The sequence below is a fragment of the Ascaphus truei genome, chromosome 14 (assembly GCF_040206685.1).
Source record: "Ascaphus truei isolate aAscTru1 chromosome 14, aAscTru1.hap1, whole genome shotgun sequence".
Lineage (NCBI taxonomy): Eukaryota > Metazoa > Chordata > Amphibia > Anura > Ascaphidae > Ascaphus > Ascaphus truei.
In genome coordinates this window covers 48611539-48624914 of record NC_134496.1, presented here as the reverse complement: position 1 = coordinate 48624914, position 13376 = coordinate 48611539, and the positions used below count along the sequence as shown (strand labels likewise).

Here is a 13376-nt window from a genome sequence, read left to right as displayed (position 1 = left end):
GAGTGTTCCCAGTACCTGTGGATCCAATGGTCTATGCATTGGTGGGGTCCGTGCAGGTTGCACTCCGGTAATGCTAAAGGATTCTGATCGAGGAGGTAGATTTGGATCAGATATCCTGTTGGCTACTTTATGCGGCATTGCAGGCGAACTCTGACGATTGAGACGGGAGCGTTCCTCTACCTAAGTAACGGAAACCAAAGTCAATAAGATCGAGAAGCCACAAAATGCTGTGCAAAAGATCTTTCCTTAGTAGCTAGTTCAAACTCTCCAAACCATTTCGGTAAAAACAATTGAGATGCGATTTAAAAGAAACGTATGCTATGGTAAAATGCACAATTAATGCCAAGCCAATACTCATCAATAGACACGTGGGAAGATCTGTCCATGGGCCGATCTTTCAATTCTGAATGATGAAATGGGAAATAGGAGACGGGTTTGGAAATTGATCTATTTAGCTACAGAAAGGACCGACCCAACCAAACATCAGAAAGGTCACAACAGCGAATCTATACGGCAAAATATAGACTGTGAGGAGGCAGCAGGGTGAGGTTCTCCATGAAAAGGTGCAAGTACTCTTAAGGCACGAGGCTTGGAAGAGAGGGCAAGGCTGAAATTAACTGCATCTAATAATAGGAAGTCATCAAAATATACATGGGGAACAAGTGGTTAAAAGCAATTATTCACTTAATGTTATTAATCGCATCATTAAATAGGTCACTATACATATCAAATATACATAATCTAACCACATCATCTGTGCAGAATTTGCATTGGGGGCTCAATCTAGTGACTGAAGGCTCTATGTCAGGGGCGGCCAACTCCAGCCATCAAGGGTCACATACAGGTCAGAAGGATATCCCTGCGTCAGCACAGGTGGCTCAGTCTTAGGCTGAGCCAACTGTGCTGAAGCAGGGCTATCCCTTACACTTGGCCCTTGAGAACAGGAGATGGCCACCCCTGAGCTCCAACGCGCTGGCTTCGCCCAGCAGCGGCTCTCCATGAAACAGACCAGGTTTTGGGGGAACTGGCAGTGATTGACCAACCAACTCCTCCAGGTCTGAGGAGGCTGGATGGATGGATGCCAGGAGAAGGCAGGCTACACATGTGAGTACGTACACAATTTCACCTCTCGGAGATAGCGCAAGTGTATAGCTGGCCATGCAAAGTGACACCCTCTTTCAAACATCTACCAGTGCTTGCATAGTACAGTATGTGGCCTGATTTGTTTACGGTAAACATGCTTCCAATAAGAAAAATTAATTAATTAGACAACGCACATCTCATTTGAGAAAGACAGATTACAGAGCAGGGCTGGGCAACTCCAGTCCTCAAGGGCCACCAACAGGTCAGGTTTTCAAGACATCCCTGCTTCAGCCCTGGTGGCTCAATCAGTGGCTCAGTCAAAGACTGCCAACTGTGCTGAAGCAGCGACATCCTGAAAACCTGACCTGTTGGTGGCCCTTGACGACTGGAGTTGCCCGTCCCTGTTAGAGAGGTACAAGACATCCGAGAAAGATTAATCACAATTTAATCACCACCTGGTCACCGTTTGAAATATTAGGTTAGAAGATTAATACAGAAGTATTAAAAGCACTACAATGGCAGCAATATGAACTGGTGAAATGCAGAACAAATATAGCAAATTAGTTGTTCACGGTATTTTCTTTTTAACTGTTTGGGGGGGTGGGGAGGGGTTTGGTTACAGATATTCTAAAAACAGATGTATCATTAAATATAACACATATTCCAGGGTATATACACCAAACACGCTCCAGGGTTGTTTAAATAATAAAGATGGATACAAAAAGGATTTAGGCTAATGTAATACACGCACATACGCATTTGTAACGACACAAATGAATTTGAAGCAAAAGGTGACACGGTGTGCTCATTTGCATGTCATTTCCCAGAATCCCTTGCGGCAGAACAAACACTGTATGCTTGGAGATAATGGGGAAAGGAACGGTCGGAGACCTGTGACTGTGCTCACAAGGTACGATTTGTATTTGCTGTATCTACAAAACGTCGCTCTTGTCATGAACAAGCCCTTTGTAGCCCTTTAAAAAAAAATGTCTTTAAAACGAGGGTGAATTTTTGGAGTAATACTGTAGTTGGTGAACTAGGAAAATATTACTATACAAAGAGTCCATCATCTTAACTGCAAGCTTTTTAAAGGTAACATATCTAGCGCTATAGTTTACTTAACCTTCACACGTTCATATTGTTTAATTTCAGCAGGACGGGGGAAATTGAAGTATGTCGTCAGTTCATTCAGTCAACAGGCATGGCGAGTCATATGAATTGTTATGGCACAAAATCAAAGCATGCAGCCATCAATTTAGTCTGTTTTCTGTGTCGTATAGTATAAAATGTATATATCCGAGGTATTTCTAACCCTACCAGTCATCACTGGAACCCGCCTGCCCACCCCGAAAACATCATTCAGACATTTGAATGTGTCCTACAGATAGAAAACATGTTCACCAGCCAGTTTTCTGCAGAAGCGCCGGATAAAACGGATCATATCTGTACTGGGGACACATCGGTTCCATGGACACTGCCAATGATAGCTTGGTCACTGGCACGGAAATTGTCATTTTTTTTTTTAATTGAAAGAAATGAGAATGAATAATCTATGGAACCTGGAGGCTACTAGAGTAATTAAGGCTGCGATCATACACTGATACCACCTGGTTCAGAATCTGTTGGACTTAAAATTGGAATATGGGGAACTGCGCCCTAAAGAATCCATCTCAGGCTCAAGTCTGAGGATTCCACTCCTGAACAAAGTCGCTATGAAGTTTCACATACAGTATCTCAGATTTCTTGATGCACATCTTCATGGTAAGAGACCACCCCCCTCCTCCCCCCCCCCTCTGCAATTTGTAGATGAGAAAGCCAAGGAGAAGAAGGGCAAATAGAACAAAGATAGTTGCCCACCACCCTTTAAAAATGCTATTAAAACACGGCCAGAAGAAGATTTAGAAACATGTGGATAGATACAAATGAATACTTAGAACAATTAAGAGATGGGAAAACGTAAGCTTGAAGCCAATGAAGCAAAAGGCAATCATGCTTGCAGAGATACAGCAAGATACGTGCAGCTGTTAAGCCCTGTAGATAGCCGTGAGTAAGCAGAAGACAAAAGTGACAAAGCAAGAGGTCCACCCAAGGGAGGTTTATGCATTTAGACCAGTGGTGGTCAACCCTCGTCCTCAAGACGCCACCAACAGTTCAGGTTTGGGATATCCTTAAAACCTGAACTGTTGGGGGGGGGGGGGGGGAGGGGGAAGGGGGGGTCGTTAGTACCGGAGTTGACCTCCCCTGCTTTAGACTACAAATTATCATCAAGATTCTGCTCAGATTTCAGCCCCTCTGGGCTAATTAAATGCTGTTAAACAGCAGAACAAGTTTAACTTCTCTTCCTAGATGCCCAAGGACAAGACTCCCCAGACTATTCATGCATGACCTCTCACTCAGTGAAGTATCCCTTGAATAGAAGGATAACTCGTGATTCCCCCCCCACCACCCCCAATGTGCCTATTTTGTGCTTTACAGTTGCTTGCCGAATGGTTCATGCATGTTAATTTTGGTGAAACAAAAAAGTGAAACCTCTCATGACCTTGGAAAATCCAGTGTCCCAGGCTGGGCTACATCCTTGTGAGCGAGACCCTTTAAGGGATGTTACTGATTTTCTCCCTGCTTCATTTTCTTGTGAGTTCACTTGCAGTAAGTATCTCACTTCATCATCTAGGGATTGCACTTCATTCTGTGTTGCTTGTCCCCAGGGCCCTGATTTGGAAACCTGAATTGAAGGCAATATCATGGATGGAGCTAAGTTGTCCACTTTCACACGACCTGATGCGGGCAGGTTCTGAGAATTTGGCCTACTTGAGGGCTGCCAACTAGAAGATGCATCTTTGGTTACCAAGGGCTCGATAACAGAAGTATGCTGCTGCTTAGCTTGAAGAACTGGCGAATTACTAAGAGATCGTTGTTGAACCTAGGAGGGGGATCACACAAAATTATACTATTACAACACAACATTAAAACCTCACAATGACAAAATTAGATTATTAATGGAGCATGCACATGTGACAGTCCTTTAGGATGTTGACATTCAACTCACTTTTTCGTGACGCACAACTTTGTACACGTTAAGTCATTGTTAGCAATGCTGGTCTATGACATGCAGTCGTTTTCACGGTACTAGAGCAGTAGTTCGCAATCTTCTTGTTTTTCCAGAAAACATCCCTCAGAGCGTGAATCCTCATATAGGATAAAATGAAACTCTAAACCTTCCCTGACCGGCTGGATGTGCATCGCTGTCCCATCTGCAGGCAGGATTCGGTTGGACCAGTACAGTTGAGTGTTCTTTTTTTTGGTTTCTCTGCAGTTTTAAGTCATTTTGAACATGGATCTCTCACAAAATTACCAGCAGCATACAGTATTTATTGAAACCTCTCGTTATTCAGCATCATGTTTGCAAAATGGTACAGAATGGTACTGTACCATATCGCAACCATCAATATTAATTTCCAGCTTGTTACATATGTTACAGACCATTCCGCTGTATACCCAGCTTGTTACATATGTTACAGACCATTCCGCTGGATACCCAGCTTGTTACATATGTTACAGACCATTCCGCTGTATTCCCAGCTTGTTACATATGTTACAGACCATTCCGCTGGATACCCAGCTTGTTGCATATGTTACAGACCATTCCGCTGGATACCCAGGTTCTGTTTATTCACTCTTTATTTTTGCCTCTTTCAATAACTTTAAGTTCAAACATTTCTGGCAACGCAACAAGATTTGCCAGAAGTAAGTGTTCGAATCTGTCTAAATAAATAAAAAAAGGCTCAGTGTTTGTACTGTCAGGAGCAGCAAAAATATTCTGTTCTAAAACCGAACATTATTATTTCATTAGAAAATGTACCTTGTTATATTCACTGAAACGGCAGCCCCCCAAATCTCTGGCTGCCCCAGGAGTCGTTCCCCCTTTCTCCCCAGCACCGAGGGAGCGGAGATGGTGCTGGCGTGGATCGTAGCTTCTGCCCTCTCCCTCAGCGGCGTTATAAGGCGGCACTGATCAATATTATATTGCCCACTCCTCCCCTGCGCTGATAAATAAAGTACTGCCTGCTCCTCTCCTGCGCTGATATATACTGTACTGCCCGCTCCTCTCCTGTGCTGATAAATACTGTACTGCCCGCTCCTCTCCTGCGCTGATACAGTACTGCCCGCTCCTCTCCTGTGCTGATACAGTACTGCCCGCACCTCTCCTGCGTTGATATAGTACTGCCCGCTCCTTTTCTGTGCCGATAAATACAGTACTGCCCGCTCCTCTCCTGCGCTGATAAATACAGTACTGCCCGCTCCTCTCCTGCGCTGATAAATACAGTACTGCCCGCTCCTCTCCTGCGCTGATTAATAGTACTGCCCGTTCCTCTCCTGCGCTGATATATATACAGTACTGCCCGCTCCTCTCCTGTGATGATAAATACAGTACTGCCCGCTTTCTCCTGCGCTGATACTGTACTGCCCGCTCCTCTCCTGTGCTGATAAATACAGTACTGCCCGCTCCTCTTCAGCGCTGATATATACAGTACTGCCCGCTCCTCTCCTGCGCTGATACATACAGTACTGCCCGCTCCTCTTCTGTGCTGATAAATACAGTATTGCCCGCTCCTCTCCTGCGCTGATATATACAGTACTGCCCACTCCTCTCCTGCGCTGATAAATACAGTACTGCCCGCTCCTCTCCTGCGCTGACACACACAGTACTGCCCGCTCCTCTCCTGCACTGATAAATACAGTACTGCCCGCTCCTCTCCTGCGCTGATAAATTCAGTACTGCCCGCTCCTCTCCTGCGCTGATAAATACAGTACTGCCCGCTCCTCTCCTGCGCTGATAAATACAGTACTGCCCGCTCCTCTTCTGTGCTGATAAATACTGTACTGCCCGCTCCTCTCCTGTGGTGATACATACAGTACTGCCCGCTCCTCTCCTGTGCTGATAAATACAGTACTGCCCGCTCCTCTCCTGCGCTGATAAATACAGTACTGCCCGCTCCTCTCCTGCGCTGATAAATACAGTACTCCCCACTCCTCTCCTGCGCTGATAAATACAGTACTGCACGCTTCTCTCCTGTGCTGATAAATACAGTACTGCCCGCTCCTCTCCTGTGCTGATATATACTGTACTGCCCGCTCCTCTTCTGTGCTGATAAATACAGTACTCCCCGCTCCTCTCCTGCGCTGATAAATACAGTACTGCCCGCTCCTCTCCTGCGCTGATAAATACAGTACTGCCCGCTCCTCTCCTGCGCTGATAAATACATTACTAACCGCTCCTCTCCTGCGCTGATAAATACATTACTGACCGCTCCTCTCCTGCGCTGATAAATACATTACTGACCGCTCCTCTCCTGCGCTGATAAATACATTACTGACCGCTCCTCTCCTGCGCTGATAAATACATTACTGACCGCTCCTCTCCTGTGCTGATAAATACATTACTGCCCGCTCCTCTCCTGCGCTGATATATACAGTACTGCCCGCTCCTCTCCAGCGCTGATACATACAGTACTGCCCGCTCCTCTCCTGCGCTGATACATACAGTACTGCCCGCTCCTCACCTGTACTGATAAATACTGTACTGCCCGCTCCTCTCCAGCGCTGATACATACAGTACTGCCCGCTCCTCTCCTGCGCTGATACATACAGTACTGCCCGCTCCTCACCTGTACTGATAAATACTGTACTGCCCGCTCCCCTCCTGTGCTGATAAATAGTACTGCCCGCTCCTCTCCTGCGCTGATAAATACAGTACTGCCCGCTCCCCTCCTGTGCTGATAAATACAGTACTGCCCGCTCCGCTCCTCTCCTGCGCTGATACATACAGTACTGCCCGCTCCTCTCCTGCGCTGATACATACAGTACTGCCCGCTCCTCTCCTGTGCTGATAAATACAGTACTGCCCGCTCCTCTCCTGCGCTGATAAATACAGTACTGCCCACTCATCTCCTGCGCTGATAAATACAGTACTGCCCGCTCCTCTCCTGCGCTGATAAATACAGTACTGCCCGCTCCTCTCCTGTGCTGATACACACAGTACTGCCGCTCCTCTCCTGCGCTGATAAATACAGTACTGCCCGCTCCTCTCCTGCACTGATATATACAGTACTGCCCGCTCCTCTCCTGCGCTGATACATACAGTACTGCCCGCTCCTCTCCTGCGCTGATACATACAGTACTGCCCGCTCCTCTCCTGCGCTGATAAATACAGTACTGCCCGCTCCTCTCCTGCGCTGATATATACAGTACTGCCCGCTCCTCTCCTGCGCTGATATATACAGTACTGCCCGCTCCTCTCCAGCGCTGATACATACAGTACTGCCCGCTCCTCTCCTGCGCTGATACATACAGTACTGCCCGCTCCTCACCTGTACTGATAAATACTGTACTGCCCGCTCCCCTCCTGTGCTGATAAATAGTACTGCCCGCTCCTCTCCTGCGCTGATAAATACAGTACTGCCCGCTCCCCTCCTGTGCTGATAAATAGTACTGCCCGCTCCTCTCCTGCGCTGATAAATACAGTACTGCCCGCTCCCCTCCTGTGCTGATAAATACAGTACTGCCCGCTCCTCTCCTGCGCTGATAAATACAGTACTGCCCGCTCCTCTCCTGCGCTGATACATACAGTACTGCCCGCTCCTCTCCTGCGCTGATAAATACAGTACTGCCCGCTCCTCTCCTGCGCTGATAAATACAGTACTGCCCGCTCCTCTCCAGCGCTGATAAATACAGTACTGCCCGCTCCTCTCCTGCGCTGATAAATACAGTACTGCCTGCTCCTCTCCTGCGCTGATAAATACAGTACTGCCCGCTCCTCTCCTGCGCTGATACATACAGTACTGCCCGCTCCTCTCCTGCGCTGATACATACAGTACTGCCCGCTCCTCTCCTGCGCTGATACATATAGTACTGCCCGCTCCTCTCCTGCGCTGATATACAGTACTGCCCGCTCCTCTCCTGTGCTGATACATACAGTACTGTCCGCTCCTCTCCTGCGCTGATACATATAGTACTGCCCGCTCCTCTCCTGCGCTGATAAATACAGTACTGCCCGCTCCTCTCCTGCGCTGATAAATACAGTACCGCCCGCTCCTCTCCTGCGCTGATACATACAGTACTGCCTGCTCCTCTCCTGCGCTGATACATACAGTACTGCCCGCTCCTCTCCTGCGCTGATACATACAGTACTGCCTGCTCCGCTCCTCTCCTGCGCTGATACATACAGTACTGCCCGCTCCTCTCCTGCGCTGATAAATACAGTACTGCCGCTCCTCTCCTGTGCTGACACATACAGTACTGCCCGCTCCTCTCCTGCGCTGATAAATACAGTACTGCCCGCTCCTCTCCTGTGCTGATAAATACAGTACTGCCCGCTCCTCTCCTGCGCTGATACAGTATCACCCCGCTCCTCTCCTGCGCTGATACATACAGTACTGCCCGCTCCTCTCCTGTGCTGATAAATACAGTACTGCCCGCTCCTCTCCTGCGCTGATAAATACAGTACTGCCCGCTCCTCAGCTGCGCTGATAAATACAGTACTGCCCGCTCCTCTCCTGCGCTGATAAAAACAGTACTGCCCGCTCCTCTCCTGCGCTGATAAATACAGTACTGCCCGCTCCTCTCCTGCGCTGATAAATACAGTACTGCCCGCTCCTCTCCTGCGCTGATAAATACAGTACTGCCCTCTCCTCTCCTGCGCTGATAAATACAGTACTGCCCGCTCCTCTCCTGCGCTGATACATACAGTACTGCCCGCTCCTCTCCTGCGCTGATAAATACAGTACTGCCGCTCCTCTCCTGTGCTGACACATACAGTACTGCCCGCTCCTCTGCTGCGCTGATAAATACAGTACTGCCACTCCTCTCCTGTGCTGACACATACAGTACTGCCCGCTCCTCTCATGCGCTGATAAATACAGTACTGCCCGCTCCTCTCCTGCGCTGATACATACAGTACTGCCCGCTCCTCTCCTGCGCTGATACATACAGTACTGCCCGCTCCTCTCCTGCGCTGAAACATACAGTACTGCCCGCTCCTCTCCTGCGCTGATACATACAGTACTGCCCGCTCCTCTCCTGCGCTGATACATACAGTACTGCCCGCTCCTCTCCTGCGCTGATACAGTACTGCCCTCTCCTCTCCTGCGCTGATATATACAGTACTGCCCGCTCCTCTCCTGCGCTGATACATACAGTACTGCCCGCTCCTCTCCTGCGCTGATACATACAGTACTGCCCGCTCCTCTCCTGCGCTGAAACATACAGTACTGCCCGCTCCTCTCCTGCGCTGATACATACAGTACTGCCCGCTCCTCTCCTGCGCTGATAAATACAGTACTGCCCGCTCCTCTCCTGCGCTGATACATACAGTACTGCCAGCTCCTCTCCTGCGCTGATAAATACAGTACTGCCCGCTCCTCTCCTGCGCTGATAAATACAGTACTGCCCGCTCCTCTAATGTGCTGATACATACAGTACTGCCCGCTCCTCTCCTGCGCTGATAAATACAGTACTGCCCGCTCCTCTCCTGTGCTGATAAATACAGTACTGCCCGCTCCTCTCCTGCGCTGATAAATACAGTACTGCCCGCTCCTCTCCTGCGCTGATAAATACAGTACTGCCCGCTCCTCTCCTGTGCTGATAAATACAGTACTGTCCGCTCCTCTCCTGCGCTGATAAATACAGTACTGCCCGCTCCTCTCCTGCGCTGATAAATACAGTACTGCCCGCTCCTCTCCTGCGCTGATACATACAGTACTGCCCGCTCCTCTCCTGCGCTGATAAATACAGTACTGCCCGCTCCTCTCCTGTGCTGATACATACAGTACTGCCCGCTCCTCTCCTGCGCTGATAAATACAGTACTGCCCGCTCCTCTCCTGTGCTGATAAATACAGTACTGCCCGCTCCTCTCCTGCGCTGATAAATACAGTACTGCCCGCTTCTCTCCTGTGCTGATACATACAGTACTGCCCGTTCCTCTCCTGCACTGATAAATACAGTACTGCCGCTCCTCTCCTGTGCTGATACATACAGTACTGCCCGCTCCTCTCCTGTGCTGATAAATACAGTACTGCCCGCTCCTCTCCTGCGCTGATAAATACAGTACTGCCCGCTTCTCTCCTGTGCTGATACATACAGTACTGCCCGTTCCTCTCCTGCACTGATAAATACAGTACTGCCGCTCCTCTCCTGCGCTGATACATACAGTACTGCCCGCTCCTCTCCTGCGCTGATACATACAGTACTGCCCGCTCCTCTCCTGCGCTGATACATACAGTACTGCCCGCTCCTCTCCTGCGCTGATACATACAGTACTGCCCGCTCCTCTCCTGCGCTGATACATACAGTACTGCCCGCTCCTCTCCTGCGCTGATACATACAGTACTGCTCGCTCCTCTCCTGCGCTGATAAATACAGTACTGCCCGCTCCTCTCCTGCGCTGATACATACAGTACTGCCTGCTCCTCTCCTGCGCTGATACAGTACTGCCCGCTCCTCCCCTGCGCTGATAAATACAGTACTGCCCGCTCCTCTCCTGCGCTGATACATACAGTACTGCCCGCTCCTCTCCTGCGCTGATACATACAGTACTGCCCGCTCCTCTCCTGCGCTGATACATACAGTACTGCCCGCTCCTCTCCTGCGCTGATACATACAGTACTGCCCGCTCCTCTCCTGCGCTGATAAATACAGTACTGCCCGCTCCTCTCCTGCGCTGATAAATACAGTACTGCCCGCTCCTCTCCTGCGCTGATACATACAGTACTGCCCGCTCCTCTCCTGCGCTGATACAGTACTGCCCGCTCCTCTCCTGCGCTGATAAATACTGTACTGCCCGCTCCTCTCCTGCGCTGATACATACAGTACTGCCCGCTCCTCTCCTGCGCTGATACAGTACTGCCCGCTCCTCTCCTGCGCTGATAAATACTGTACTGCCCGCTCCTCTCCTGCGCTGATAAATACAGTACTGCCCGCTCCTCTCCTGTGCTGATAAATACAGTACTGACCGCTCCTCTCCTGCGCTGATAAATACTGTACTGCCCGCTCCTCTCCTGCGCTGATAAATACAGTACTGCCCGCTCCTCTCCTGCGCTGATAAATACAGTACTGCCCGCTCCTCTCCTGCGCTGATAAATACAGTACTGCCCGCTCCTCTCCTGTGATGATACATACAGTACTGCCCGCTCCTCTCCTGTGCTGATAGATACAGTACTGCCGCTCCTCTCCTGCGCCGATACATACAGTACTGCCCGCTCCTCTCCTGCGCTGATACATTACTGCCCGCTCCTCTCCTGCGCTGATACATACAGTATTGCCCGCTCCTCTCCTGCACTGATAAATACAGTACTGCCCGCTCCTCTCCTGCGCTGATACATACAGTACTGCCCGCTCCTCTCCTGTGCTGATACATACAGTACTGCCCGCTCCTCTCCTGCGCTGATACATACAGTACTGCCCGCTCCTCTCCTGTGCTGATACATACAGTACTGCCCGCTCCTCTCCTGTGCTGATAAATACAGTACTGCCCGCTCCTCTCCTGCGCTGATATATACAGTACTGCCCGCTCCTCTCCTGCGCTGATATATACAGTACTGCCCGCTCCTCTCCTGTGCTGATAAATACAGTACTGCCCGCTCCTCTCCTGCGCTGATACATACAGTACTGCCCGCTCCTCTCCTGCGCTGATATATACAGTACTGCCCGCTCCTCTCCTGCGCTGATATATACAGTACTGCCCGCTCCTCTCCTGCGCTGATATATACAGTACTGCCCGCTCCTCTCCTGCGCTGATATATACAGTACTGCCCGCTCCTCTCCTGCGCTGATACATACAGTACTGCCCGCTCCTCTCCTGCGCTGAAATATACAGTACTGCCCGCTCCTCTCCTGCGCTGATAAATACAGTACTGCCCGCTCCTCTCCTGCGCTGATATATACAGTACTGCCCGCTCCTCTCCTGCGCTGATACATACAGTACTGCCCGCTCCTCTCCTGCGCTGATACAGTACTGCCCGCTCCTCTCCTGCGCTGATACAGTACTGCCCGCTCCTCTCCTGCGCTGATACATACAGTACTGCCCGCTCCTCTCCTGCGCTGATACAGTACTGCCCGCTCCTCTCCTGCGCTGATAAATACTGTACTGCCCGCTCCTCTCCTGCGCTGATACATACAGTACTGCCCGCTCCTCTCCTGTGCTGATACATATAGTACTGCCCGCTCCTCTCCTGCGCTGATACATACAGTACTGCCCGCTCCTCTCCTGTGCTGATACATACAGTACTGCCCGCTCCTCTCCTGTGCTGATAAATACAGTACTGCCCGCTCCTCTCCTGCGCTGATATATACAGTACTGCCCGCTCCTCTCCTGCGCTGATATATACAGTACTGCCCGCTCCTCTCCTGCGCTGATATATACAGTACTGCCCGCTCCTCTCCTGCGCTGATATATACAGTACTGCCCGCTCCTCTCCTGCGCTGATATATACAGTACTGCCCGCTCCTCTCCTGCGCTGATATATACAGTACTGCCCGCTCCTCTCCTGCGCTGATACATACAGTACTGCCCGCTCCTCTCCTGCGCTGAAATATACAGTACTGCCCGCTCCTCTCCTGCGCTGATAAATACAGTACTGCCCGCTCCTCTCCTGCGCTGATATATACAGTACTGCCCGCTCCTCTCCTGCGCTGATACATACAGTACTGCCCGCTCCTCTCCTGCGCTGATACAGTACTGCCCGCTCCTCTCCTGCGCTGATACAGTACTGCCCGCTCCTCTCCTGCGCTGATACATACAGTACTGCCCGCTCCTCTCCTGCGCTGATACAGTACTGCCCGCTCCTCTCCTGCGCTGATAAATACTGTACTGCCCGCTCCTCTCCTGCGCTGATAAATACAGTACTGCCCGCTCCTCTCCTGTGCTGATAAATACAGTACTGACCGCTCCTCTCCTGCGCTGATAAATACTGTACTGCCCGCTCCTCTCCTGCGCTGATAAATACAGTACTGCCCGCTCCTCTCCTGCGCTGATAAATACAGTACTGCCCGCTCCTCTCCTAGGCTGATAAATACAGTACTGCCCGCTCCTCTCCTGTGATGATACATACAGTACTGCCCGCTCCTCTCCTGTGCTGATACATACAGTACTGCCGCTCCTCTCCTGCGCCGATACATACAGTACTGCCCGCTCCTCTCCTGTGCTGATACATTACTGCCCGCTCCTCTCCTGCGCTGATACATACAGTACTGCCCGCTCCTCTCCTGCACTGATACATACAGTACTGCCCGCTCCTCT

The 13376-nt window shown here is 50.2% G+C and overlaps 1 protein-coding gene across 13 annotated transcripts in view; it reads right to left on the bottom strand.

Annotated features, from left to right (window-relative positions):
* TNIK (TRAF2 and NCK interacting kinase) overlaps positions 1–13376 on the bottom strand; it is a 107765-nt gene that overhangs the window by 41365 nt on the left and 53024 nt on the right. For 8 of the 13 annotated variants that reach the window (XM_075570799.1, XM_075570793.1, XM_075570794.1 and 5 more), the window contains 2 exons: positions 3623–4003; positions 16–180 (listed from right to left, as the gene is read on the bottom strand). In XM_075570799.1, the coding sequence (XP_075426914.1) occupies positions 16–180; positions 3623–4003 (546 nt within the window). The remainder of the gene's footprint in view (positions 1–15; positions 181–3622; positions 4004–13376) is intronic. The other 5 variants (XM_075570800.1, XM_075570803.1, XM_075570802.1 and 2 more) reach the window with 1 other exon arrangement.